General features: G+C 39.3%; 1 protein-coding gene and 1 pseudogene across 1 annotated transcript in view; one reads left to right on the top strand and one right to left on the bottom strand.

Moving 5' to 3' along the window:
• The window catches only part of LOC141504836 (junctophilin-2-like), a 69,895-nt gene that overhangs the window by 26,519 nt on the left and 16,232 nt on the right, over positions 1 to 27,144 (bottom strand). Inside the window, exon 2 of the mRNA XM_074210152.1 lies at positions 19,473 to 20,262. Within this exon, the coding sequence (XP_074066253.1) occupies positions 19,473 to 20,262 (790 nt within the window). The remainder of the gene's footprint in view (positions 1 to 19,472; positions 20,263 to 27,144) is intronic.
• Positions 18,184 to 18,614, top strand: LOC141504837 (large ribosomal subunit protein eL33 pseudogene; annotated as a pseudogene).

The following is a 27,144-nucleotide window of genomic DNA, read 5'->3' as shown; positions in this document are numbered from 1 at the left end:
TGGGCAAATTATATTGGGGATCCCTTTCACGGATAGGTTGGAATGTGACCACTATAGACTATGTACTATGTAGAGACCCAAGAAAACACTTAAATTCAAAAATTGAAACTTCATACTTCAAACTCTACTGAACCCTCCCTCATTGTGGTTATTTTCCAAGTCAATGTATTTTCTCTTTATACTCTCTTCTTTGGTGATGTCATTCACATGGACATTTTCATTTGCCATTGCTTTAAGGATGGTTCCCAAATATATCTGTCCTATCTTGGACTTCCTCCAGAGTTCAAGATCCATGTTTCCAAATGCCTATAGACAGGAGACTGGGGTGAGGAGGTGACACCTGAGGCAGAACTGAACTTCACCTCTGATTTCTAAGATCCTTTAAGGAGGGATTAAGAGGTATCAAAAAATGACCAGAGAAAAGTGACCACTCCATTTTAGAGTATCTGACTGAAAAGGAGGGACCAAGTCAGATTTTGTTTAGCACAGACCCTTGATTTAGGGATGGCAGATTTAAAAGAGTAAAGAGAAGGCATAGTTAGGATTCCAAGGGCTAACATTCTATAGAAGTTGACTGAGGGCAGAAGAGAGATTCTTAAGAACAGAATTTGAAAGCTAAAATAAAAAAAAGTCTGATGAAATAGAGAAGGGAAATCATCTAAATAGATGGAGATGGATTAACAGGGAACCAATTTATATTTTTAAAAGACATAGAAAGTGATTGGAAGAGAGACTAAATCATGCCATCAGAAAAGGAAATTCCCTTCAACAAAAAAAAGTGTGGCACTTTCTCTTCAAATTCTAGTTTAAAGAATTCCTTATAACACTGAGGGAGTAAATGAACTGCCACAGACATCATGTGCCAGATGTGGGACTTGGATTCATGTCTAATGTCTCCTTGTCTTTACCCCCTTTTCTCTAAACAGTACTTTTTTTCCTGTCCTTTAGACTTGAGCTCCCAGGTGCTAGACTGAAAATGGTCTTCTTATAGTTAGGGATCATGGAGGAGATAACTGACTTCAACAGGGAAATATAAAAAGGTATAAATGAGTGAAAAAACATTTTTATTCACTTATTATGTGAGAAAGCACTATATATAAAATGGAGGCAAGAGCAGGTAACAGAGGATTAATATAAAAGCATTTCAAAGTCTTATAAGGTGGGTATCAATCAGGGCACTAAAATTCAGAATGAGTTGAGGTTAGTGATGAATTCTACAGACAACAAAAAAGGAACTTTTAAAGTTCTGAGGAGGGGGAAGGAAAGATCAAAGAGACATAAGGTTTAGATAAAACTCCTTAGCTCTTATTTTGCTTTTTTCTCTACAGAAGAGAACACTCCTTCAGGGAGTTCTCCTGGGAATGACTGGATAAAAACAGTTAAGAGAGTGAATCCAAAATCAAGAAAATCAAGAAAAAAGAGAATTAAAGATCACCCAGCTTTGGGGCAGCTAGGTGGCGCACTGGATAGAGCACTGGCCCTGGAGTCAGGAGTATCTGAATTCAAACCTCAGACATTTAATAATTACCTAGTTGTGTGGCCTTGGGCAAGCCACTCAACCTCATTTGCCTTGCAAAAACCTAAAAAACAACACCAATGAAAAAGATTACCCAGCTAGCTTCAGTGAATTCAAATCAGCAGGTCCAGTCAAACTACATTGTGCAGATTGCCCAAAGTTATGATCACTGAGCCCAGGTCACTGATTTTTGGAAAATTATAGAGAACCAGAGATGTGACCCCAGATGGAGAGGGAAAAGGCTTAGCTCAATTTGGAAAAATACAAAACAAAAACAAGAGGGAAGAATTTTCAAATTCTACTTCTGTGAGCTTATTCATACATCTCATGGACCTTTAACTTGAAAGCTTTACCTTCTTGTCTTCTTAGAAAACTGGGATGACATTTGCCCCCTTCCAGTCTTGTGGTACTTCTCATATTCTACAGAGATACTGACGCAGCAAGTACATCTGTCAATCATCAGTGTTGTGGACCTAGGTTCATATTTTCACCTCTACATGAAAACTCTGTCCTCAAATTGAAGCAAAAGACAATCCCTTCCCTCAAGGAGATCACACTCTAATGGGGAGACAATAAGCAATAAAATATGAGCAAACAAGCTATATACAGGATAAATGAAAATATTTAAAAGAAGAAAGGCATTAGAATTAAGAGAGGTAGGGAAAGTCTTTCTGTAAAAGATGGGATTTTAATTGGGATTGAAAGGAAATGCAAATTGAAATAATTCCAATGTTTTATCTCAGTGAATTAGTAGAGATGAGAAAATATGGAATAAGTCAAAGTCAGAAGAGTTTTGGAAAGAAACACCAAAGTACCATTGATGGAGCTGTGAACTGTTTCAACAATTCTGAAAAATAGTTTGGAATTATCTGGAAAAAAAAGCCAAAAATGTCCATATTCTTTGATTCTGTTTCTAGATCTATACTCCAAGGATGTGAATAATAAAAAGAAAGGCCAAATTTGAACCAAAATAATCATAGAAGAACTTTTTGTAATAGTAAAGGACTGAAAACAAGTAGTTGCTCATCAATTGAGAAATGGTTAATTAAGTTTGTGGTACATGAATATAATGGAATATTATTGTTCTGTAAGAAATGATAAATAGGTTGAATACAAAGAAGATTTGAATGAACTGATGAGAAGTGACATAAGCAAAATTAGGAAAATAATTTGTCCAATAGCAACAACAATACAAATGGAAGCAACAGCAAAGTAATCAAAACCAAATGCTTTTACATACCAAAAAATCAAAGTAGAATGTAACAAAATTAAAAAAATGAAGCATGACACAAATCAAGATACAGGATTAGACAGGCATAACCTAACCCTTCCTGGAGTTTAGAGATCCACAAGTGTTCTGCATGGCCCATGATTTTATGTTGATAAGTTGTGCTTTCTTTAAGAAAATACTATTTGTTTTATGGGATAACTCTCTGGGAGGGGAGGAGGAATTGAGGATAACAATGATGTTGTAAGAAACAGAAGACTTCAATAAAAACAAACTTAGTTTAAAAAAACTGAATGCTTCAAAATTATAATGACTATGCTTGGTTCTAGATAAAGGATAAGAGAAGGCACTTCCCCAACTTAATAAGGAAGGAGGACTGGAAAACTACATGGTCAGATTTTTTTCAATATGTTGGTTAGTTATCCTGAAACTTTTTAAATTTTTCTTATAAGTGATGGTTATCTGGGAAGAAGTAGGAGAGAATACAGTTGGAATTGTAGCTGACAGAAAAAATTGCTTTAAAATATACTAGATCATCTGCAAAAGGAAATATATGTCAACATAAAACTCTAAATAAAAGGTAAATTTCAACTAATTTCATTAGAAACAACATGAGAAGACATCTTCCCTACTTCTTAGCAGAGGCAGGGGGCAGACTTTTTATTATAATGGATAGTTTTATCTTTATTTTTTCCCTTTTTTTGTGATTTTGTTTTGTTTAGTTTTTGTTTCTTAAAAGGGAGATTCCTAGGGGCTGCTAGGTGGCTCAATGGATGGGGCGGCTAGGTGGTGCAGTGAACCAGCCCTGGAGTCAGGAGTACCTGGGTTCAAATCCGGTCTCAAACACTTAATAATTACCTAGCTGTGTGGCCTTGGGCAAGCCACTTAACCCCATTTGCCTTGCAAAAAAACCTAAAAAAATTAAAATAAATAAATAAATAAGGAAGATTCCTCTATCAAGGAGAGGAATAGAGATACTCTGGGATATGTAGGTGATTTCAAAGCAAAGAAAATAATAAATATTTTTAAAAGACCACATTTATGAAAGATTGAGTCATAGTCCTACATCTGAATGATGTCTTTAGAGAGATAAAATGGAGTTACACAAATAAAGCAGTATGGAAGAAGGCAGAGGTGAGTTGACTGCACAGAAACTGATTGGATACACATACATTTTTCTTAGCTCCCTGGGGAAAAGGCTCTGTAGTTAGAATGCCCTGAAGACAAAAGCCTCCAGTACAGGGCATCAGGTGGAGAGAAGAGTGGAACAGTGAAGACAATTCCTGGTTTCTTCTAGGGATTGTAGGAATGAGAGACAACAGGAGTTGGGCAGTAGCATCAGAGAAACAGAGCTGTTTCTGGCAAATTCCAGGATCAAGGCTTCTAGACATGGAGAAGTTCCTAGACAACATCAATCTTTGGACCAAGTCTCTTAATGAGAAGAGGAAGTTCCTGCACTAAGCAAATAAATTCTTGGAATAAGCAAGAGGTTGAAGCCAAGGAGTACAAAGGAGCAGAGCCATGATTTATAGAGGCAAGCCCAGTCCTTGCCTTTTGATGAGGCTGGGAATTACATGGATGGTCTTCAAGGGCTCCAAAGGCCAGCCTGAGGAAGATTTAGATTTACTCTGCTTGGTTCCAGAGGAGCAGAATGCAGAAGTTACAAAAGAATAAGATTTAGATTCCATTTAAGGAAAAAATTCCTAACACCTTGAGCTGCCTAAAAGTACAATAGATTGCTTTAGGCAGCATTGCCCAGCATATAGTAGGTTAGATTTGTAGTCATGAAGACCTTGATTCTATTCCCACCTCTGATGCTGATTAGCCATGGGATCATTGTGGTGTCATTTAAATCCATTGAACTTCAGTTTCCTCATATGTAAAATGGAAAAATAATACAATAAGAATACCTTTAGGAACTACCTTGCAGAGTTGTTGCAAATGTACCCAGGTCTTCAGACTTTTCTCTGTTTGAGTCTATGAAACTTAACTAAGCTAAGAATTGTCATCCTGAACAGAATGGTTGGGTTTTTGTTTTTTTGTTTTTCCCCTCACCCTGGAAAGAGATTCACAAAGATATTTTTTTTAATGGACACAAAGGATTTCGATGAGGCATAGTTGAAGTTCATACATAAAGTCCATTGAAGTTTGGATTTGGAGAAGAGTAAGCATAACAGCAGTGGAATAAAGGCTATTGGGAGGATGGGGAAGAAGGAATAGATAGTGAGAGCAAGAGAGAGGGAGAGAGAAAAGGGAAGGGGAAGGAAGAGGGCTTGGGGAGAGAGGAAGGGGAGGGAAAAGGAGAAAGGTGAATGAGAGGAAGGAAAAGAGAGAAGTAGAAGAAGAAAAAAGAAGGAAGAAGAAGAAGAAGAAGAAGAAGAAGAAGAAGAAGAAGAAGAAAGGGGAAGGAGAAGGAGGAGAAGGAGAAGGAGAAGGAGGAGAAGGAGAAGGAGGAGAAGGAGAAGGAGAAGGAGAAGGAGAAGGAGAAGGAGAAGGAGAAGAAGGAGAAGGAGAAGGAGAAGGAGAAGAAGGAGAAGGAGAAGGAGGAGAAGGAGAAGGAGGAGGAGAAAAGATAGAGACAGAGAGAGGAGAGGGTAAATGAGAGGGAGAGAAAGAAGGAGAGAAAGAAAAGGAGAAGCAGACAGGGAGAGGAAAAGGAGAGAACCCTCAGACATTTTTCAATGCAGGTTCAGAGACTGGAGTCTAGATATGGACTTGTCTTCTGCATTCTCATTAGGAAAAAATAATACAGCTGCTTGGAATGAATTCATACTGTTGATCTAAAAGTTTAACAAAAGGATAGTAAACATTTATGTCTCTTTTCTGTCCTTGGTGCCTCTAGTGAGTGAGCATTTTCTATACAATTTTCCTTAAACTATTTCTAATTCCTGATTAGTTTCTTATAAAGTTATAATTAATCATAATTTCCTTGTGATTCTTGTATGTTAATTGTGCAAAGAGGTATTACAAGGAATGAACTAGGGAGATGGCTTGTGGTACAAAAGAAAAGACATAATTAAAGGATAAAACTTCTTTCTCTGACTACCTGATGTGACAGAGAAGAGCAATATTTTCCCCAACTCCCCTAACTGACTGGGGGCTGAGCCAATTGAGAAAGAATGTTATAGTTTGTACTTAAATCAACTCTTATGGAGAAGCAACCATGGTGTAGTAGATAGAAAGCTGACCTCGGAGCCAGGATGACTTGCATTCAAGTCCTACCTTTTTTTTTTTAGTTTGTTTGTTTGTTTGTTTTTTTGCAAGGCAATGGGGTTAACTGGCTTGCCCAAGGCCATACAGCTAGGTAATTATTAAGTGTCTGAGATAGGATTTGAACTCAGGTACTCCCGACTCCAGAGCCAGTGCTCTATCTACTGCGCCACCTAGCCGCCCCAAGTCCTACCTTTTGATCATATTACTTCTCAGTGCTTTAGATAACTCTATGTATATTGTAGAAAAGATCTCAATTTGCATTCTCTTCCATTTCATATGTCAGTGAAATCACAAGTCCAATCCAATCCTTCTATCTCTGCTAAATCCTTAAGCTGGAGACAATTAATTTCAGAGTTAGGACTCCTAGACTACTGAATGCCAAGGTCAGATGATAAGCATTTCAGTGACGCATTTCAGAGTGAGAGATAAAGATGAGGCATGAACCAAGGGAAGGTCCTTGGGTCACCTAGAGGGAGAGAGAAGTGACCTGGGGAGGGGGGGAATTCCAAATTCCCAAGGTTGAAGGTTACTCTTCATCTCTAGTGCTAAACTTTGACTCAGCACCATCTACCAGTAGCATAAGACTCACATGAGATAATTCATGTGAAGCAATTTGCCAACACTAAAGGTTGCAAATTGTTCATTATTATTGGGCCACCAAAGTTGGGGGTCTTCTAATAGAGTCTAGATGGCTCCTTGTCATGAAATGCTGAAGAGATGACTACCATTCAGGCAGGAGTTGAACTAGGTCAGCTCAGAGGTCCATTCCAAATCTGCGATTCTGTGAACTTAATAAACTCGTTCCATCTTTTGAATTTACTCATCCTATTATTGATAACTGCTTACCTGGTCAAAAATCTTGGTGTTATCTTTGATTGCTTCTTTTTCTTTTTCTCTTAAATGCAATCAATTCTAACTCTGATGTAGCTTTTGGATCTATTACTTCCTATCTGTTCTCAGTGCTGGTTCCTTGCAAGTTAAACATTGTTTCATTCTTTGTACTTGCATCCCTCTAGTGCATATTGTGCTAGATGTTTAATGAATATCTGGTGATTGGATTGCGACTACCCTAGCAGACCATACACTGGCTCTCTACATCTCCCTAACCCTCAACCCACCCCTTCTACTACTGGCAAAATAACCTTCTTCATGCATTGTTCAGATGGTTGAATCGTTCTTCTGTTCAAAAATGTTCACCAGTCACCTATTGCCTCATATCTGAAGTGAAAATTCCTTTGACTAACATTCCAGATCTTTAAAATCTGCTGCCATGCTACTTTTTTCACCTTCTTTTATGTTCCTCTTTCCCACATATTCTGTATTTCTGTCAAAATAGACCATCGCTGGGGGCAGCTAGGTGGCATAGTGGATACAGCGGGCCTTGGAGTCAGGATTACCTGGGTTCAAATCTGACCTCAGACACTTAATAATTACTTACCTATGTGGCCTTGGGCAAGCCACTTAACCCCATCGCCTTGAAAAATCTAAAAAAAAAAAAATAGAACATCCCCCCACCCAAGTCTCCATTTCTTTGCTTATGTTATTCTTTCTGCCTAGAATGTCCTTTCTTCCCCTTTGGATTATATTAAAGCTCAACCTAATTGTCATCTTTCCCTCTGACTCTCATTAACAACCCTTCACTTTGGAGCTCACATAGCACTTTGTTTCACAGTTCTCAAATCAATCAACAAGCATTTATTTAAATGCTTCCATGGGTCAGGTACTAGGGATCCAAATACAAAAGGAATAATAACAGAGTCCTTGTCTATTGGGGAAGAAGACATGTACCTATGTAGGTATATGTAAATAGAAGAAGGATGATTTTTGTGTTTTATCATTTTTTGTTGATATCTAATCTCCTACTACACTGTAAGTTCCATAAGAGCAGGGACTGTGTGTTACTTAAATGTCCTCCCTGGGTCCAGCTGATGGTTGCATGTCATAGATATTTAATTAATGTCTGCTGTGACTGGAGGCCATTTCTTTCTCCCTGTCATCCAAAGAATGTCAACTTCTACAAATGAGGGTATAGTGTCAAGTATCAAGTTTTGTGATATCATAACAATCATACATCCTATCCATTCTTTATCTAAGTTACTTTTTTGACCCTCACAAGAGCCTTTTGAAGTGAGTTGTACAAGTGGGATCCCCATTTTACAGATGGGAAAACTGAAGTTTCCAGAAGTAAATGACTTGTCCAGGCAAAGCCAGAACTTGAACCCAGACCTTTAGATTCCCAGTCCAGAACTCTTTCTTGTTAATGCTACACTTTCTGGTCTTATCTAAGAAATAAAATACCTCAAGTCATTTTTTTAAGAAATGCAAATGTTTCCCTGGGTTCAGTCTGTCTTTTCCTGCCTTTCAATTTTCCCCAAGAGCTCCCAGTTCCTAATACTGCTCAACCATGTGTTCAGTGGTCAACACAGTGCCTGTCACACAATAAGAACTTAATAAATGTTGATTGATTATTCTCTCCACTCACTGCTATTCAATGTTCTAATTGCTAGTTGCTATTCAACTGTTCTAATCACTAGGGAAGGCAGTTAGGTGGGTACAGTGAATGGAGCACTGGTCTTGGAGTCAGCAGGACCTGAGTTCAAATCCAACTTCAGACACTTGATACTTAACTAGTTGAATAACCTTGGGCAAGTCACTTAAGCTTGATTGCCTCACATCCAGAGCTATCTCCTGTCATCCTGATTCATATCTGGCCACTGGACCAAGCTGGTTCTGAGGAGAAAGTGAGACTGGTGACCTAGCACAGCAACCCTCACTCAAATTCAATTCGTGTGTTTGTCATGGCATCACCTCCCTGATGTCATGGTCCTCTTCAAGAAGGAAGGACGAGGGAGAGCTACATAAACCAGTGGATAGAGTACTGGCCTTAGAAACAGGATGACCTGAGTTCAAATCCAGTTTCAGACACTTAATAATTACCCAGCTGTGTGACCTTGGGCAAATCACTTAACCCCACTGCCTTGCAAAAAACAAAAACAAAAAGAATGAAGAACAAGCAACAACATCAACAATCAATGGGGAGAAAAAATAAAGATTCTATACAGAATGACATCTCCATCAGGGGGAACCAAGAGTTGCCTTTATCAATTGGTGGCTGGAATTTAAAGCTATCTCAAAGGACATGGTATATTTGCAAATACTAGAGATGGTAAAATTAACATTTTTCTTTCAAAGAAAAGGATAACATTGCTTGTGATACTTTGTATGTGAGTACATATTCACAGATAGAAATTATATTAAATAAGTAAAATTTTTAGTAAAATTAGTAATAATTTTTTTAAAAAATTTTTGCATTGATTAATATAATAGAATTAATATAATGGATATGTCTGGCTTTTATTAATCAATCAACAATTTGTTATGATGTGACCAGTCTTGTTGGATGGAAGGGAAAAAGACATTCCCTCTGTTGTCTCACATCTTAATGCTCAGTATAAAGAATGGTATAGATAGTGAATTGTCTTCAGAATGGGTAGAGTAACCATGTCTAAAAGGCAGTAACTAATGGATCAATAACAATATAAAAACTCTAATTGTTAGGAAATTCTTATTGATTTTCACTCATTCATCCATTCATTTTTCCACCACATATCAACTATGCACGTACAAGTCACCGTATCCATTAGCAGAGTGATACAAGAGTAGAATGGATTTGGGTAGCTAGGTGGTACAGTGAATAGAGCACTGGCCTTGGAGTCAGGAGGACCTGAGTTCAAATCCAACCTCAGATACTTAATAATTGCCTAGCTATTTGACCTTGGGCAAGTCACTTAACCCCATTGCCTTAAAAATTTTTTTTTAAAAAGAGTAGGATAGATTGCCTTGAGAGTTGGTGAGTTCAAGAGGATGGGGGATGGTTGTTTGGCAAGCAATGCTATGGAGGGGATTCATGATCAAGTACAAAATGGACTAGAGGGCTTTCCTTCCATCTCTGAGATTAAATGATTGTAAGCACTACAGGAGTATAGAAGTCAGTACAGGCTGGAAGGGCAAAAAGGAGGAGGGGGAGGAAGAGGAGGAGGATGAGAAGGAAGAGAAGGAGGAGAAGACTGTCAAAGATTTGAAGAGGAAAGAGAGAATACAAGGAGGCAGAAAATAATAATAATAATAATAAGAAGAAGAAGAATCATCATCAGAGTTAACATTTATAACCAAACACTACACGAAGCATTTACAAATTTTACCTAAGCATGTGACAAAGCTGAGGATTCTGATCCTGTCCTCCAAGTCCAATGCTCTTCCTGCTCTATACCATCCTTTACCTTTGACTATGAGACAGCTGGATTGTATGGTGGATAGAACTTTAGTTCTAAAGTCAGGATCTGAGTTCAAATCCTATCTTGGGTATGTACAAGCTGGGGCACCCAAGACAAATCATTAAACCTCTGTCTCATTTTCCTCTTCTGTAATAATAATAATAAAAATAATAATAACCCCTACCTCCTAGAGTTATTATGGGAATAAAACAATAGTTGTAAAGCACCTAGTACATAATAGGCGGTATATAAATGTTAACTATTAGTATTATTATTTTCTGCCCTTTGTTCACACTTTTGTTCATGCCTCCTTGTATTTCCTCTATCCATGGAACTATCCAGCTGCCTCTAAAGTGACTTTGTCTCAACTTGTATACATAAATTAAAGTCACAATATTGAATGAGATTTCCAAGGAAGATTGTATATGGAGAGAAGAGCCAAGCACAGAGCCCTAAGAAACGCTCCAACTGAGTGAGTAGGAGAAAGAGGAAGCTCAGGTGAGATAGGAAGAAATCAAGGAGAGGAAAAAAATGCTTTGGAATTCAAGGAAGAAAAGAGAATCAGGAAAGGAAGGAATTATCAACAGTGCAATGCTCTAAAGAGATCCGGGAAGTTGAAAACTGAGCAGTCATGAGATTAAGCAAGGAGGAATTCACTCATTATCTTGGAAGATGTGGTTTCAGAGAAGTGTTGGAGATGGAAGTCAGACTGTAGGAGACTTGAGTAAGAGTGGGTATTATGGAATGTATACTAGGAATTAATGAATGAAGCATTATTAAGTGCTCATTCTATGCAAAACACTATACTAAGACTTAACCACTTTATGGCTATATATTTGTTTGTGTTATAGATTCCTTTAGTAGTCTGAAGAAGACTATCAATCCCTTCTCAAAATAAAACTTTTAAGTGCCTAAAATGAAATACATATCATTATAAAATCCTACTCTATTATATTGATCTACAATTATTGAAATTTAAAAAACTTCATAGCATGATTGTACATATATGAACTATATTAGATTGCTTACTGTCTTGCGGACGAGAAAGGGAAGGAGGGAGAAAATTTTACAAAAAAGAATGTTGAAATCTATATCTAAATGTCATTGGAAAAAATTTTAAATAAACTAAAAAAACAATTTTAGCTACATCTCAACATATATATATATATATATATATTACTCAGACCCTGGGTTAAGAATTCTTGAGCTAGGGGCAGCTAGGTGGCGCGCAGGGGATAAAGCACTGGCCCTGGAGTCAGGAGTACCTGGTTCAAATGCGGTCTCAGACATTTAATAATTATCTAACTGTGTGGCCTTGGGCAAGCCACTTAACCCTGTTTGCCTTGCAAAAAAAAAAAAAAGAATTCTTGAACCTAACGATCTCATTTTACAAATGAGAAAACCAATGAACAGAAATGAGAAATAATAAATGAATGATCAACCCTGTTCCCATGGACTGTCCCATTATAGAAAGGTAGTGGCATAGTGCTCTTAATTAATAAGAGGTACATGGAAGCTTCCTACCAGAGTTTAAGGAACACTAGACTGGGAGACAGGAGACCTGGGTCCTCCTCAGGTATTTCAATTAATTTGATATGTGACCTTAAGCAAGTCATTTCCATCTCTGGGCCCTCCTTTCTCATTTGTTAACATTATCTGCAGTCTTCCTTTTGTGCCAAACAAACTTTGACCTAGACTGCCTTGCTCATTTTGCATTCTCTAAACTCCATCCAAGAGATGTTATTGTCATGAGCTAGTCTGTTGGGGACATGACCTGAGTCTTGGGCCAAAGGAAGCTAGATTCCATCAGTGTTAGTGAAAAGATCTTCTCTCCAGTCCAGGAAAAGGGATCATCTCTTCTTTCCCAATATTCTTCCCACCAACATCGTGCTCCTAGAAACTGCTAGTGAAGTAGAAGTGTTGTAGTTGTGTGTGTGTGTGTGTGTGTGTGTGTGTGTGTGTGTGTGTGTGTGTGTGTGTATTCATGCATTCGCACAGTTGGGCATATTCAGCAACCCTCCTGGAAGAGTAAGGATTGTAGGAGCTAGAATCCTGCAAGGGTGGAGGTGGCCTGCCCAAACCTGGGACACCTGAGTATGAGCCCCCATGACATAGGAATAGGGATAGGACCAATGATTTCATTGGTCCCGGGAGCCCACAATGCAGGTCAGCATCTCCTCTGAAATTCAGTTTTAAAAGAGTTGTCCAGTACACTGAAAAATTATAAATGTCATATTTCCCAGCTCAGTGGGAGCTTTTCTATCCATTTAGGAAGCACTCAATAGATATTGACTATTTGATTGCTGACTGACAATGGAAATAGCACTGGACTCATGAAAGCTTGGTTCTCTTCCCAGCTGGTCCATTATCTAGCTCTTTGATTCTGATTAAGACACTTGCTGTCCCAGAGGTCCAATATCCTCTATAAAATGGCTGGGTTCACCTGATGCCCCCAGATTCTTGCAGCCATGATCTTGGATGGGTAAAAAATTACATCTTTATTTTCACTAACTTCTAATAGGGATTTAGCATTTCCTTCACTTATTTAAAAACATTCTTCTGAGAAAGGAGCCATGGCTTCATCACATTGACAAAGGGATCCAAAACATAAAAAAGATGAACTATAGAGTGGCTGGTTTTTAGGGTCCCTTCCAATTATGCCTTTCTACATTTGGTGCCTTTACACATGTTTGAGTCTTATCTTTTTCTCAATTAGCACTACACCTGGAAGATATCAGTAAGTATATGTCCATTGACTGAAAACTCAAACCTGCCTTAAGTCTGAGGTGCAACAGATCCAACCCAAAAGCTTGACTGCCCCTCTTGGAGAACATAAAAGTAGAACCACAAAATCACAGAACACCCAAGTTGGTGGAGATTTTTAGAGATTATCTAGTCCCCACTCTCCAAAGAGGGGAGGTGATTGGGCCAAACTGATCTGATTAATCATGGTGGGAGCTGGGAGGAGAATCCAAGCCTTCTGACTTCCATTTCAGAATGGGAACTCAGAGGCTATCTCCTTCTACAATCCCACTGCTCCCTAAATCTTTAAGAAGATACTGAAGATGCTGGAAAAATTTCCTTCCCTTCTTCTTTGCCCTCCCCCTCCCTACCCCCACCACGAGTAACTTTATCAGTTTTCAGACCTGATTTTAAGCCCTAAAGAAGATTCAGATGTGATGGGGGCAGGGCCATGGGGTGTCTGTGATGACAGGGGGTAGTTCTGGAAGGATCTTGCTCACTGGAATACTGAGGCAGGGCCCCACCTGGGATAGTGGGGGAAGAGAAGGGAGAGACACAGGCTGGGTGGGGGGGGGCTGGAATTTCATGGGCAGGCTCCACTGCTCAGCTGTCACATTCTCCCCAGGCTCGGCTAAACCAGTGCTCCGATGCTTTCCCATATTTAGACAGGGAATGTCTGCTGACTCCAGGGCTTTTCAGAACGTCATCCACACCACCCGCCACCAGCCTAGGTCAGGGGCTGGGGCTGGGCCCCGTTCCAGCCTGCATGAAGTCCTGAACACTCAGAGATATGAGGCAAAGGAGGAAGGGAGGATGAGGGAAGGGACCCAGCTAGGAAGATGTTTTAGTAAGATGTAGCTCACCACACCTTATTTTAAGTGAGAGTTCTGAGGGGGTGTAGTCTGAACTGGGTACAGACTGGAAGGCCTCAAGGGAGTCTGTTATAGCTGAACAAAGAAGGGAAGCTGGCCAGGCAGGAGGCCCAGCCCCCAGATGTCCCCGGGCATGTGAGCCATCCCAGCTGGGCACTCAGAGGAGATTGCTGAGAGCGTGAGGGCACCACTCTGTTGAAGAGAAACACTTTATAATTCACAAGCTGTCTGACACCTGGGGTGGGGGGGGGAAGTTATGAGACACTCCTGAGAGCCTGGAGACTTTCCAAAAGCCCTTGGCTTACGTTTTCTATAAGGGGAGGGCTGAAGATTCCAAAAAGATCCCAAAAGCTGAAAGGGAAAGATGATGTCTGACCCATTCTGCAAAGGACAAGGGGGTTGGTTTCAAGTCAATTCATTAAGTCTTTACTGATCTTCTTGCCTAAGCAAGATAAAGAAGTAGAAGAGTCCCATTCTTCTTCCTCACCTCCACCTCCTGGTTTTCCAGCCTCCCTTCAAAACTCAGCTCAAATTCTAATTTCCACAGAAAGTCTTTCCTGGTCCCCCCTCCCCCTAGCTGTTCAGGTTCCTTTCAGAGATTACCATTGCTCTACTCTTGGGATAGTTTATATTAATCCAGGTCTCCCAATGATCACACACTATACCTGAGTTCTTGATGGCCTAGGGTAAGAGGTCATGGGGTAGGGAATAAAGTGAACTGACCATGTAGCTATAGTTAAAAGTTGGACAATATGAAAAGCATCATTTTTACAAAATCTCTCTCCCATTTGAATGCAAGCTCCTTGAGGGCACGGACTGTTGTTTTTTTTTAATCCTTTTTTGTATCCCCAGCATTTAGTACAAAATAAAATTTTAATAAATGCTTTTTATTGATTGATTTAAGATACTAAGAGCCTTATTAAGAAAATAGAACTCACATACATGGAATTTTAAAAGAATCAGAATGTCTGAGTTGGAGATCATGAAGCTCAACCCCATAATTTTACAGTGGAGAAAATAAGCAAAGAGAGGATTAAATTTGATCATTAGTAGCTAACATTCTGTGTTCTAAGATCCCTTCCATCTCTAATATGTGACATTCTAAGGAGGTTCCCTTTAGTTCTGCTTATAATCCTAAACCATGTTCCCTTTTGCAGCCTCATATTCCTATCTGCAAAATGAGATAATTTGAATATTCTAAGATTCTTCCCAACTCTGACATTCCCGTTCGAAGGTCCCTTTGAAAGGCTCATGTTCTAAAGTCCTTCTAAAGCTCCTTAAGTTCTGGCAGGGTATGTCCTAGGATTCTTATTGACTTCACTGGAAGGAAATTGCTATCTAGGCTTTAATAATGCTTTTTACATTGTCCAACTTGTAACTATAGCTACATGGTCAATTCTCTTTCTTCCCTATCCCATGACCTCTCACCCTAGGCCATCAAGATACAGTGTATAATCATTGGGACACCTGGCAACTCCTCTTTTTTTTCCTTCCCAAACTATAGTCCTGGGTAGGCATGTGATGAGCACCAAAAGTGCTCATATAACATAGGAGAGAAATTGGTGCCCTGCTTGGGGCTAGTGGCTTAAAGTAGTTGCCATCCAATCCCTACTTTCTTCCCAACAATGCAGATGGATAACATCTCTAGGCATTTATGGAAAGCTGGTCTGAAACCAGACAGTGAAAAATCTAGGGCTGAACTTCAACCTTATGTACTCTGCATTTCACAAAGCGTTCTTTAATTTAAAGCCCAGGGATAAGCATGTGAATCAAGTGGATAAAGAGGTAAGTGAGGCTAAAATACCATTTGCATCATCAATCTGAATCCCTGCCCACAAACCCCAATCTTTCCCTTATAATTCCCTGAGGCTGCTCATTGCCCTTCAATGACACCTCTTCCCAGAAACATCTTTATCTACAGCGTGCTGTTTCTCATGTGAATGTTCTAGCTTCCACAGTCAAAGCAATCTTGGGCAGCATGGTGCCAGAAGGCCCCAGCCTTCTAGCTCTGGTTTTTGTTGTTGGGTTGTTTTTTTTTTAGGTTTTTGCAAGGCAATGGGGTTAATTGGCTTGCTCAAAGCCACACAGCTAGGTAATTATTAAGTGTCTGAGGCCGTATTTGAACTCAAGCACTCCTGACTCCAGGGCTGGTGCTCTATGCACTGCGCCACCTAGCTGCCCCTAGCTCTGGTTTTGTCATTAACTCTCTGGGTGACAACGAACAAGTCATTTCCCCTTCTCTGGGTCTTGGATTTTTCCTTTGCAGAGTGGCAATCTTTACTTCCCAAGGAGCAGATCTCCTAATACTGCCAACTACCAGGGAGACTGAGTTTTGAGCATCTCTTGAGCTGAGAAGTTCTGTGCTGTAGTAGGGTTGAGTCCTAAGGAATAGGGAGTGTACCCAATTGCCTATAAAGGGGGAATTGGTTCAGGTTGGAAATGAATCAGATCAAAATAGTAAAAGCAGTAGGATATGGAACCTTCATTTCCAGCCCAGGTGAGAGGGGAGATCCAGTCTTTAAGAACCAAAACCAAGGAGATTAGAGTAGATTATCTCCAAAGCTTTTTCTAGCTCTTATATTCAGTTTTCTAAAGGGCCCAACTTACTCTGACATTATAGACTCTATGATCTTTTCCAGTTATCTCATCTCTCAGAACTTCTTTTTATTGGGGGTTGTGCCATATTGGGGGGGGGGCAGTAAGGGGTAAATTGATTAAATTTCTTCTCCACTGGATTATTGTGCAGGACATTTGATAAGACACAGGAATCAAGATATCCCTCTCTCTGCCTCCCCCAATGCTCTTTGCTAGAGGCATAAACCTGGGAACTTTCAATAAAAAGTACTATAAAATCTTAGTTTGTTAAAAGAAAGAAACCACACCTATCTGGCACAGGGAGGGAGGTAACTATATAATCAGGCCTATTCTCCTAGGAGCACATTCTTCCCCAACTTCATCAATGGCATGGGGGGAGAGCCACTTCTTATATCTGAGACTAAATTCATTCCTCTGTAAAAGAAGGGGGGTAGAGTCATTCTTTTAAGATCACTTCCAGCTATGACATTCTATGTTTTATAAAACCTTCTTATGCTTCCAGCCTCAATTTCTGTAGATAATGATTCACCCTGTTGCTCCAACTTGGAATAAGATTAGATCATTTATCTAGTCCATCCCCCACCTGAAGTAAAACTTCCCCTTATAACTTGTTATCTTTCTTCCTCCTCTCATCAGCTCCTAAAGAGGTCCAAGAACCTCTAGGGGAAAAGAGCCTTAACATTGCTTTCCTCCAAGCTCAGAGTTGCCCTTAATAGGAAATTTATCCCAAGCCTAAAGAGTAAGCAGGAACAACTTTCCCACCCCCATCAAGCTTGCCAGCCCAAAAAGAACAAGGCATTCCCAAGCTGACGGAAAGTGTAGCTGCATCTTTGGTTGCCTCATATACAGCCTGAATCCAAGGGAGATTTACAACAACGAAGAAGATAGAAAAGCCCAGGAGTCTCAAATCTCTATTTATGGCTCTCAGAACCCTTCCAATGGGAACTGCTTGAACAACTTGGCACTGTGGGACCAAGTCCCTGAAGGGGCAAACAGGAGAGTAAAACCAAGAAGGGACAGCTATTTGGTGGCTTCAGTTTCCTTCCTCATTTGTTCCACTTTTGATAATTGCTGCCAGAGATGGGCAGTTTCACTCTGAACTCTGACTTCTAGAGCTAGAAATAACCTTAGAACCCAGAGTGTTACAATATAAGGTATTAAAACTGGGAAAGTATCTTTTTAAAAAAATTTTTAAAATTTAATTTAATTTTAATTTAATTTAATTTAATTGTTTTTATTTTTTATCTCATTTTACTGAAGAAAAAGAACAGAGAAGTGAAGAGACTTGCTCAGGGTCACAAAGGGTGAGGATAATGTGAGAGTACTTAGCAGGCCTTTTCCCCAGGCAAGATGGCAAATGCAAAATGGTGAGGCTAGATTTAGAAAAGAGGAAGATATAAAGCAATTATATACACCCTAAATTATATTTTCTATACCCTAAATCCAAACATATCTGGCAAAGGAGATTCCTTGTGCAAACCCTTGTTAAATTATACTTTTTTTCTTCTTCAAGAAAATCCACTTTGAATCATTATTGTAGATAGATAGGATAGTGCTTTAAAAAAAACCCAAAGAAAAGAAACCCAAGAAATTTTAGACAACTGTATTTTGGGTATAGGAATTAGCAGTGAAAGGATGCTTAGAAATTACCTTGTTCAATTCCTTCATTGTACAGGTGGGGACATAGAGCCCAGAGAGGAAAAGTGATTGACTAAGATATAGAGCTGGGATTCATACCTTGGTTCTTGAAAAGAATGATATAAACAGTTATTAAGAAACAACTATGGCTCTTTCCTCCATCTTAGAGCTGGAAAGGCCTGTTGGAAACAGAACTTCTAGAACAGCAAAATGTCTGGAAGACTGTGGTCCAAGGCCATTTTTTTCTGGCTACAAGAGAGGCCTACGAAACCAGAAAGAACACACAGCTCTTCTGAAAATTGAAGGAGTCTATGCCCGGGATGAAATTGAATTCTATTTGGTCAAAAGATGTGCTTAAGTACACAAAGCCAAAAAACAACACAGTGACTCCTGGTGGGAAACCCAACAGAACAAGAGTTATCTGGGGAAAAGTTACTCGCGCTCATAGAAATAGTGGAATGGTTCAAGCCAAATTCAGAAGCAATCTTCCTGCTAAGGCCATTGGACACAGCATCTGAGTGATGCTCTATCCCTAGAATATGAAAACTGATTAAATAAAATTATACATTTTTTTGCAAATGTAAAAAAAAGAAGCAACTACAATCCAAGTTTTTACAAATATTTTATATAATCCTTACATTAACTCTGGGATGTAGGTGCTATTATTATTATTCCAATTTTATAACTGAGGAAAACTGAGACAAAGGGAGATAAAGTAACTTTCTCAGCATCACACAGCTAATTAGAATTCAGATCTTCCTGTCTCCAGGCCTAGAGCTCTATCCACTATGGGACCAAGCTGGGGCAGAAGCTGGGGAAGCCAAATTCATTGTTCTTCCCACTATCAAACCAGCCAACTTTTATCTTAGGAAAAGATCCCCAATTTCTATGACTTACCAATTCTATGCTCTTAAGTTGTGTGTTGTTTACTTTAAAATACTAATAAAACCTTTCTGAAAGTCCTCTCTGTTTCTGAATGAGCTACAGTATCTGGGATAGGTGAAGCCTAGTTGTATTTTAAGTGAGTGATAGAAAGACTGCCCTCTAGTATTTCAAGAGGGCTGATGAGAAAAGGTCAGTAGAGCAGAAGAAGAAAAAAAAAATCTTTGATAGGGTTGGATCTGCCTGGTTATTCTCTGACCCAGAGCCTCCTTTCCTCACTTTGTGCAAGGAGGTATAGATAGTGGAAAGACCATAGGATTGATTCAAATATAGGCCCTGCCAGGAATAACCTGTATAACTTTGGCCAAATTATTTCCTCATTTGGAAAATTAGAGAGCCAGACTAGATGATCTCTCAAATCCTTCAAAGCTTAAAATCCTACGGTCTCCCCATCTGGGAGGAACCTTCCCATCTACTGGTTGTTATTTTGGGTGACCCCCCCCCCGACCTACCTGGAGGCTGCAATCTCTGACTTCTGGCGGGCAATGGCTGCTGCCCGCTGAGCCCCCTCCACACTATGGTCCACCTTCTGCCGGATTTTGTTGCTCTTGAGAGGGAGAACACGCTTCTTCATGCCTTTGACCAGCACATTGTGCCTGTACTTCCCTTCCTCCTTCTTGCCATCAGGAAGCGTGGTGCAGCCATAGCCGTGCCTCAGGTTGTCCAGCCACTCACCCTCATACTTAAGACCACTGGATCGCTCACTGACTCCAAAGCCAGAACGCTTGTCATTTTTCCACTCACCCATGTAGGTCTCTGTGGTAGTGGCATCAATATCAGATTCAAATGGGGCAAAGTCTTCCCCCTCAGCTCCTTCTCCCAGGCTAGTAGTGGAAGCTGCATCACTGGCCGCTGAGCTCAGGTCACTCTTCAGGAAGCTGACCCGGCTCTTCTGGCTGGACAGAGAGTTCCGGGATTCTGAGTGCCTCAGTTTCCCAAGGAGGGAGCCTCTCTGGAAGAAGCCACCACTACCCCGAGGAAGCTTGGCTGCAGCCTCTGCATTGGCATAGAGGCTGAGGGCAAAGCCACCACGGGAGATGTTGGGGGTAGCTAGGGTAGTGCCATCTGCGGGTGTGGAAGGAGCATCCTGCTGGGCCAGGGTTCCATTGCTGTATTCACTTCGAAGGGAAGAAAGGGAAGTTCGGAGAGGTGAACGGACCACCACTGCCATGCCATATGGGACGCTCTGTCGGATGCCATAACCATGGCGCATACCATTGGTGAACTGGCCTTGATACGTTCCTGAGGAGGGAGAAGAAAAGTCAAGTTAGTGCCTGGGCCCAGATTTTTATGCTGATGGGAATAGCCACTGGCAAATCTCTTATATCTATAGAGAGGCAGCAGGATATAGTAGAGAGAGCACAGGACTGAGTGAGATCTAGGGCCTAAACCTACTCTGAGGAGCACATTAGGAACAACATCCTGGGAAATACCCATACCTCTAATTGGCTATGTAACATTGAACAAGTCACTTGCCTACTTTAAGCCTCAATTTCTCCATCAATAAAATGAAGAGAATGAACAAGATCATCTCTAAGGTCCCTTCCTGGGAATGTCCAGGTCTTACAATGGATAATAGGCTCTGGGCTTAGAGTCAGAAAGACCTGAGTTCAAACTTCCTCCATCAGACACTAACTAGCAGTGAGACCCTGGGCAAATCACTTGACCTCTACTTGTTTCAATTTCCTCCACTATAAACTAGAGATAATAACAGAACTTACCTCCTAGAGTTGTGAGAATCAAATGAATCAATATTGATAAGTGCTTAGCATTTATTAGTACCTACTGCATACCAGACTTGTGTCATTCTATTCTTCCAGTTCTGATATTCTATAGTGCTTCCACCATTTTAAAAGCATCTTCATATTTATTCTTTTATTTGATCTTCATGGTTGGTAAGTAGAATTGAATAGAAAGAACCCTGGCTGTGAGGATCAGGAAACTTGGGGGTTTTGGGTCAGCTTTTCTCTTTGTGACCTTATGAGGTTCTCTTACACTTTCCAGGCTTCCATTTTCTCATCAGTTAAATCAGGGGTTGGGATTATAAGTTCTCTCATTAGGATGTTGCATCAATATAAAAGTCTGGACCTAAACACCAACTGAGAGGAGTTCATTCATTTACAATAAGAAAATAAAACCAAGGCCTAGAAAAATTAAACAATTTGCTCAAGGTTGTGACAAAATTCAGTGGTAGAACTGAGACACAAAACCAGTTTCCAATGTTCACTTTGGTGGTTTTTGTTTTTTCTTTTTTTCAGAACCCAGCATACTGCCTGGAACTAATAAGGATGTACTTACTAAATAATGTTGGTTAACTGATAGGGGGATGATAACCTTTTCCAAGTATACAAAAACCTAGTACTAGAGAAATAAAAAGGAAGTACTGTTGGTTTCTGTCCCTGAAGAGTTCATAGTATAATAGGGTAAAACAAGATCATGCTCTTTAAAAATGCATAATACCCTTTGATCCAGCAATACCACTACTGTATCTATACCCTGAAGAGATTATGAAAAAGGGTAAAAACATCACTTGTACAAAAATATTCATAGCTACCCTATTTGTGGTGCCAAAGAATTGGAAATTGAGTGAATGTCCATCAATTGGGAAATGGCTTAATAAGCTGTGGTATATGTATGTGATGGAACACTATTATTCTATAAGAAACCAGGAAGGATGGGAATTCAGGGAAGCCTGGAAGGATTTGTATGAACTGATGCTGAGTGAGATGAACAGAACCAGAAGAACACTGTACACTCTAACAGCAATATGGGGGTGATGATCAACCTTAATGGAGTTGCTCATTCCATCAGTGCAATAATCAGGCACAATTTTGGGATATCTGTGATGGAGAGTACCATCTGTATCTAGAGAAAGAATTGTGGAGTTTGAACAAAGACCAAAAACTATTACCTTTAATTAAAAAAAACAAAACAAAACAAAATGTTATCTTATTAGGTAATTTTGCTATCTCTTATATTTTCTATCTCTTTATTTTTCTTCCTTAAGGATATGATTTCTCTCATCACATTCAACTTAGATCAATGTATGCCATGAAATCAATGTAAAGACTAACAGACTACCTTCTGTTGGGGGGTAGGGGGAGGGAAGGAAGATTAGGGAAAAATTGTAAAATTCAAAAAAAAATCTTTCTTTTAAAAAATGCATAAACACATATGGACTGGAAACATACAAACAAAGACCCTTCCAGTGTTCACAGATAGCAAAGACATGAAGTGTTTCACAATTCAATCCAAAAAAATATTTATTAGGTGCATACTATATGGAGAGCATCTAGATCAAGGTGCAGAGTGGATAGAGTGCTTAGCCTGAAGTCTGGAAGACCTGTCTAGCTGTATCACCCTGGGCAAATTATTTAACCTTGTTTGCCACAGTTTCCTCAATAATCTGGAGAAGGAATGACAAACCACTGTAGTATTTTTGCCAAGAAAACCCCAAATGGAGACAGGAAGAGCTGGACTCGACTAAAAGGATTGACTAACAACTGTATACAGAGCACTTAGATGCTAGCTAAAGTGATACAAACTTTAGATAAGACAGTTTCTGTCCTAAAACTTAGATTTGATTAGAGGAAATAAAATTCAGATAGCCATAATACAGAGTAACATAAAGAACTTTTCCCCCTTCAAACACTCCCTCTCTCTTTAATGTTCTACCACTTCTTATCCACTGACTTCTTCCCTTCTCCCTACTAACATGACCAGATCTCCCCCAATTAATCCTTTTAAAAAATCCAAGACCTCTATTTGACACTACCACTATTAAGCTATCATCCTATTTTTCTCTTCCCTTTCATAGTTTAAGTTCTAGAATAAGCCTGCAACATCCTTGCCTTCACTTTCTCACCTCTTTCATGGTCCAACCCTTTCCTATTTAGATTCTGTTCCTATTCTTCAAATGAAATTGCTCTCTCCTAGATCACCAGATCTTTAGATGACCAAATCCAATTTTTTCAAAAAGTCCCCACAGTTTTTGACCCCTCTGAAACCTTTGATGCTGTTGATCACCTCCTGTCTGGATCTCTCATCTCCCTCAGTTTTTTGCACTTGACTCTGTCATGATCTATGCTGCTTTTCAGTTTCCTTCACTGGGTTATCACCCAAAATGGTCACTATGTGTGGATATTTCCCAGGATGTTGTTCCTAGTGCACTCCTCTTTCATCTCGGGTCAGCCATCTCTACATTTCCCACCAGGTTTCACATCTCTGGTCTTCTCCTTCATGGTCCTGCCAAGTACCTACCCACCCACTTAGTCTTTTGAGCTTCCTTTTATTTGTTGTCTTCCTCCACTACAATTTACGTTCTTTGAGAGAGAGGACTGCTTTTCTGTTTTCAACATATTTGTATTCCTAATATTTAAGCACATTCAAAGGGCTTAATAAATAAATGTTGGTTGGTTGACTAATTAACCATCTTCCATGCAACTTACAAAGTGATGCTTCTGAAGCACAGGTCTGACCATATCATTCCTTTCTTCAAGAAATGTCAGTGATTAGCACACCACCGTAAGAATAAAATGTAGTGCTACTACTTGGCATTTAATTTCTATCCTGGTCCTCATCTATTTCCCCCAGGAATTATATATTATTCATCATTAAATATACTCTATAAAAGGACAGACCAATGACCAACTTATCATTATCTATAGATGACTCTCCATGTGATATCACTACAGCTCTGCACACACTGTCCTCCACACCTGGAATGCTATACGTTCTCTCCTCCAGTTCTTGAAATTCAGAATTTCCTTCAAGGTTCAGCTCAAGCAATGCCTCCATTAAGAGACTCTCCCTGACTCTCCAAAGGTTAATGCCTACCCCCAACCATTATAAATTTGTTTTGTATATATATATATATATATATATATATATATATATATATATATATATACTGCATTTATTTATCTATTAGCATGCTTCATCCTCTGGTAGGCAGGAGTTATCTCACCCTTTTTGATTTTGTGTTTGTTCTTTTGGGTGAGAAACACATTTTTGATTTTTTCAATATAGGAAGCTCCTGATAAGGAACTTCCTCTACCAAAGGAAAATGACTCCTTCTCAGCAACCTATAGCCTTAGAGAGATGACATGGACAGAGAGGTTAACTGTCTTATTTAGGGTCTCACAGTTGGTATGTGTCAGACTCAGGTCCTCCTGACTCCAAAGGGCAATCAGTGGATCAAGGAGACCATACTGCATCTCAGATGATCTTATTCTTATATATGCATCTTCAGTATATAATAGAGAGCCTAGCATATAGATAGTGTTTAACAAATACTCACTGAATGAGCAATATACAAGACAAGATGGGAGGCTGATAAAAAGGAATCAGTTTCATGGATAGAATAGTGGATATGGGGCAAGAAAAACTGTTTGAATGCAGCTTTTGGCAGTTACCAGCTATCTGACCACAAGTCACTTTTGTCTTAAACTGGGAAACAGGGATAATTCCAGTATTTCTGGACTGTATACATTATTCCTGAAATTCCTATCCTGTACCTCACAGTGCCATTGGGAGGATGAAATAAATCAAATAATGTATGTTAAAGTGCTTTGTGCACTTCAAAGAATTATAGAAATGTCACTTTTGTTTCTTTTAATATTATTAGTATAAAAATTAAAATAGTACTCTAAAAGGTTAAAATAAATAAAAGTAACAATTTGTGGTCCTATAAGCAATAATTATAATTACTACTACTACTACTACTACTACTACTACCACTGAATTTGAAGGTACTTTTAATGTTCTGAATAAGGACCTTAGGATTGGAGGTGGAAGAGAGATCTCTGTTGAGGTTTCCTGCAGAGACCTCTCTCCAAACAGTCTGAGCTCTTAGCCAGAACTTTCCTGCCCTGTTCTCTCTGTAAACTAATTTTAGAGATGCTGTGGCCATTAAGAAGCTCAGGATAGGGATCCAGGGCCCTGGTTGGTTTGAGTCTTGCTTAGGGGCAGAAATTGGTAATAGAATCTGGGGGTGTTGATTTCTAGATCACAAATGTAAAAACCTTCCCTTGCCAGTAGCTTTCACTGTGACAGTTTAGCCAGCCCCATGTCTCATAACCACATGTCTGACATGCTTGGGTTGGGGATGACTTAGTAACTAGGGGTAAAAAAAATTATCTCTTTTCAGAGTTAAATTAAACGTCTCTTGCATCTCCAAAGTTTTCATTTCTTAAAAAATCATAACATATCACTAGAGGAAATATTAAATCAGAACTGGAAAATACCTTAGAAATCGTCAGATGAGGGGTGGCTAGGTGGCACAGTGGATAGAGCACCGGCCCTGGAGTCAGAAGTACCTGAGTTCAAATCCAGTCTCAAACACTTAATAATTACCTAGCTGTGTGGCCTTGGGCAAGCCACTTAACCCCATTGCCTAGCAAAAACCTAAAAGAAAATTGCCAGATTGATGTACTGGGTTTGGAGTTAGGAAGATCTGAGTTCAAATTTCATATTGGCTAGCTGTGTGACCCTGGGTAACTTAACTTCTATTTGCCTCAGTATACTAAACTGTAAAATCCTATCTCTCTTCCCCTTTCCAGTCCCTTTCCCATTTTGAATCCTTGTCTCTATCTACAAACATCTTTTCCCCCTTTTAGGTTATTCCTCAGTCATATCCAACTCTTTGTCATCTCATTTTGGGATTTTATTTGCAAAGATTCAAGAGCAGTTTCCATTTTCTCTCCAGCTCATTTTACAGATAAGGGACTGAGGCAGAGTTAAACGACTTGATTGCACAGCTAGCAATTGTCTGAGACCAGATTTGAACTCATGAAGATCCTTATTCCAAGCTCAGCACTCATTTATTCTGCCAATAAGCAGATTTCACAATTGAGGACATTGACGCTGACAGAGGTTAAGTGACTTGTCCAAGGTCAAAAAGCAAGTGCCTAAGGCTGTATTTGAATTCAGGTCTTCCTGATTTCAGGCTAGTACTCTAACCACTATGATAACTAGCTGCCATGAGAATAATAACAACAATAACAATAGCTAGAATTTTTTATGGACAGCTAGTTGATGGATGCAGTGGATAAAGCACTTGGATTAAGGAAGATTCATCTTCATGAGTTCAAACCTGGCCTCAGATATTCACTAGCTGTGAAAGTCATTTAACTCTGTTCTCCTTAGTTCTCCTCAATTCCCTCATCAGTAAAATGTACTGGAGAAGGAAATGGCAAACCACTCTAGTACCTTTGCCCAAAAAACTCCAAATGGGATCACAAAGAGTTGGACATGACTGAAAAATGACTGAAAAGTTTTCATATGATACTTTAAGGCATTATTATAATAATAGTGTTTATGCAGTACTTTAATAATATATATAATGATATAATAATATATAATATATAATACAATAATATATAATATATACAGTACTTTAAGGCTTGTGAAGTTCTTTCTATATATTATCTTATTTGGACCTTACAGCAACCCTGAGAGGCAAGTGCACATCTGTCAAATACAAATAATACCTAATCCACCTACATCACAGGGTGGTTATGGTGTAAGTACTTTGTTAAAATCAAGGTGCTTCAGAAATATGAGCTATTATAATTTGGTCCAAACTCTCAATTGAGAAAAGAGACAATTGATGTCAAAATAGAGAAGTGATTGGGGCTGTGCTGGTAAATGTTTAATAAGTTGCTATTATTTAAAAAAAAAGTAATCTCGACCTAGTTTTAAGTTTAATTTGCAAAAAAGAATATTTATTCCAATGGGAAAAAATATTTATTCCAACACTTAGTTGAACCTAGAGGATGAACAAAACAATGTCAAGCCCTGATTTGTAGTCTTTTCCAGTGTGATGCTCACACTGAATATTTAATAAATGGTCCTCAGTCAGTATGAGCTGGCTCCAGTACAAAACTGGAAATGATTGACCCAAGGTCACACAGCTAACCCCAATCATCCTCCCTAGACTGATTGTTTAAATTGGATCAATGGAATTCACTCAATTTGACCTTGGGAATTCGGATGCCTGGTTTCTTTTGGGGGAACTCCATTGATTTGAGTGGTTAAGGTTATAAGTACAAGATTCAATAATTCATAGAGATGGGAAAGTTACTTATCCACCTCCCCCACCATCATCTTAGAGTCAGGTTGAAG

This window comes from Macrotis lagotis, chromosome 1 (genome assembly GCF_037893015.1).
Source record: "Macrotis lagotis isolate mMagLag1 chromosome 1, bilby.v1.9.chrom.fasta, whole genome shotgun sequence".
Lineage (NCBI taxonomy): Eukaryota > Metazoa > Chordata > Mammalia > Peramelemorphia > Peramelidae > Macrotis > Macrotis lagotis.
Note: the sequence above shows the minus strand (reverse complement) of the source record. Positions and strands in the feature narration are given on the sequence as shown.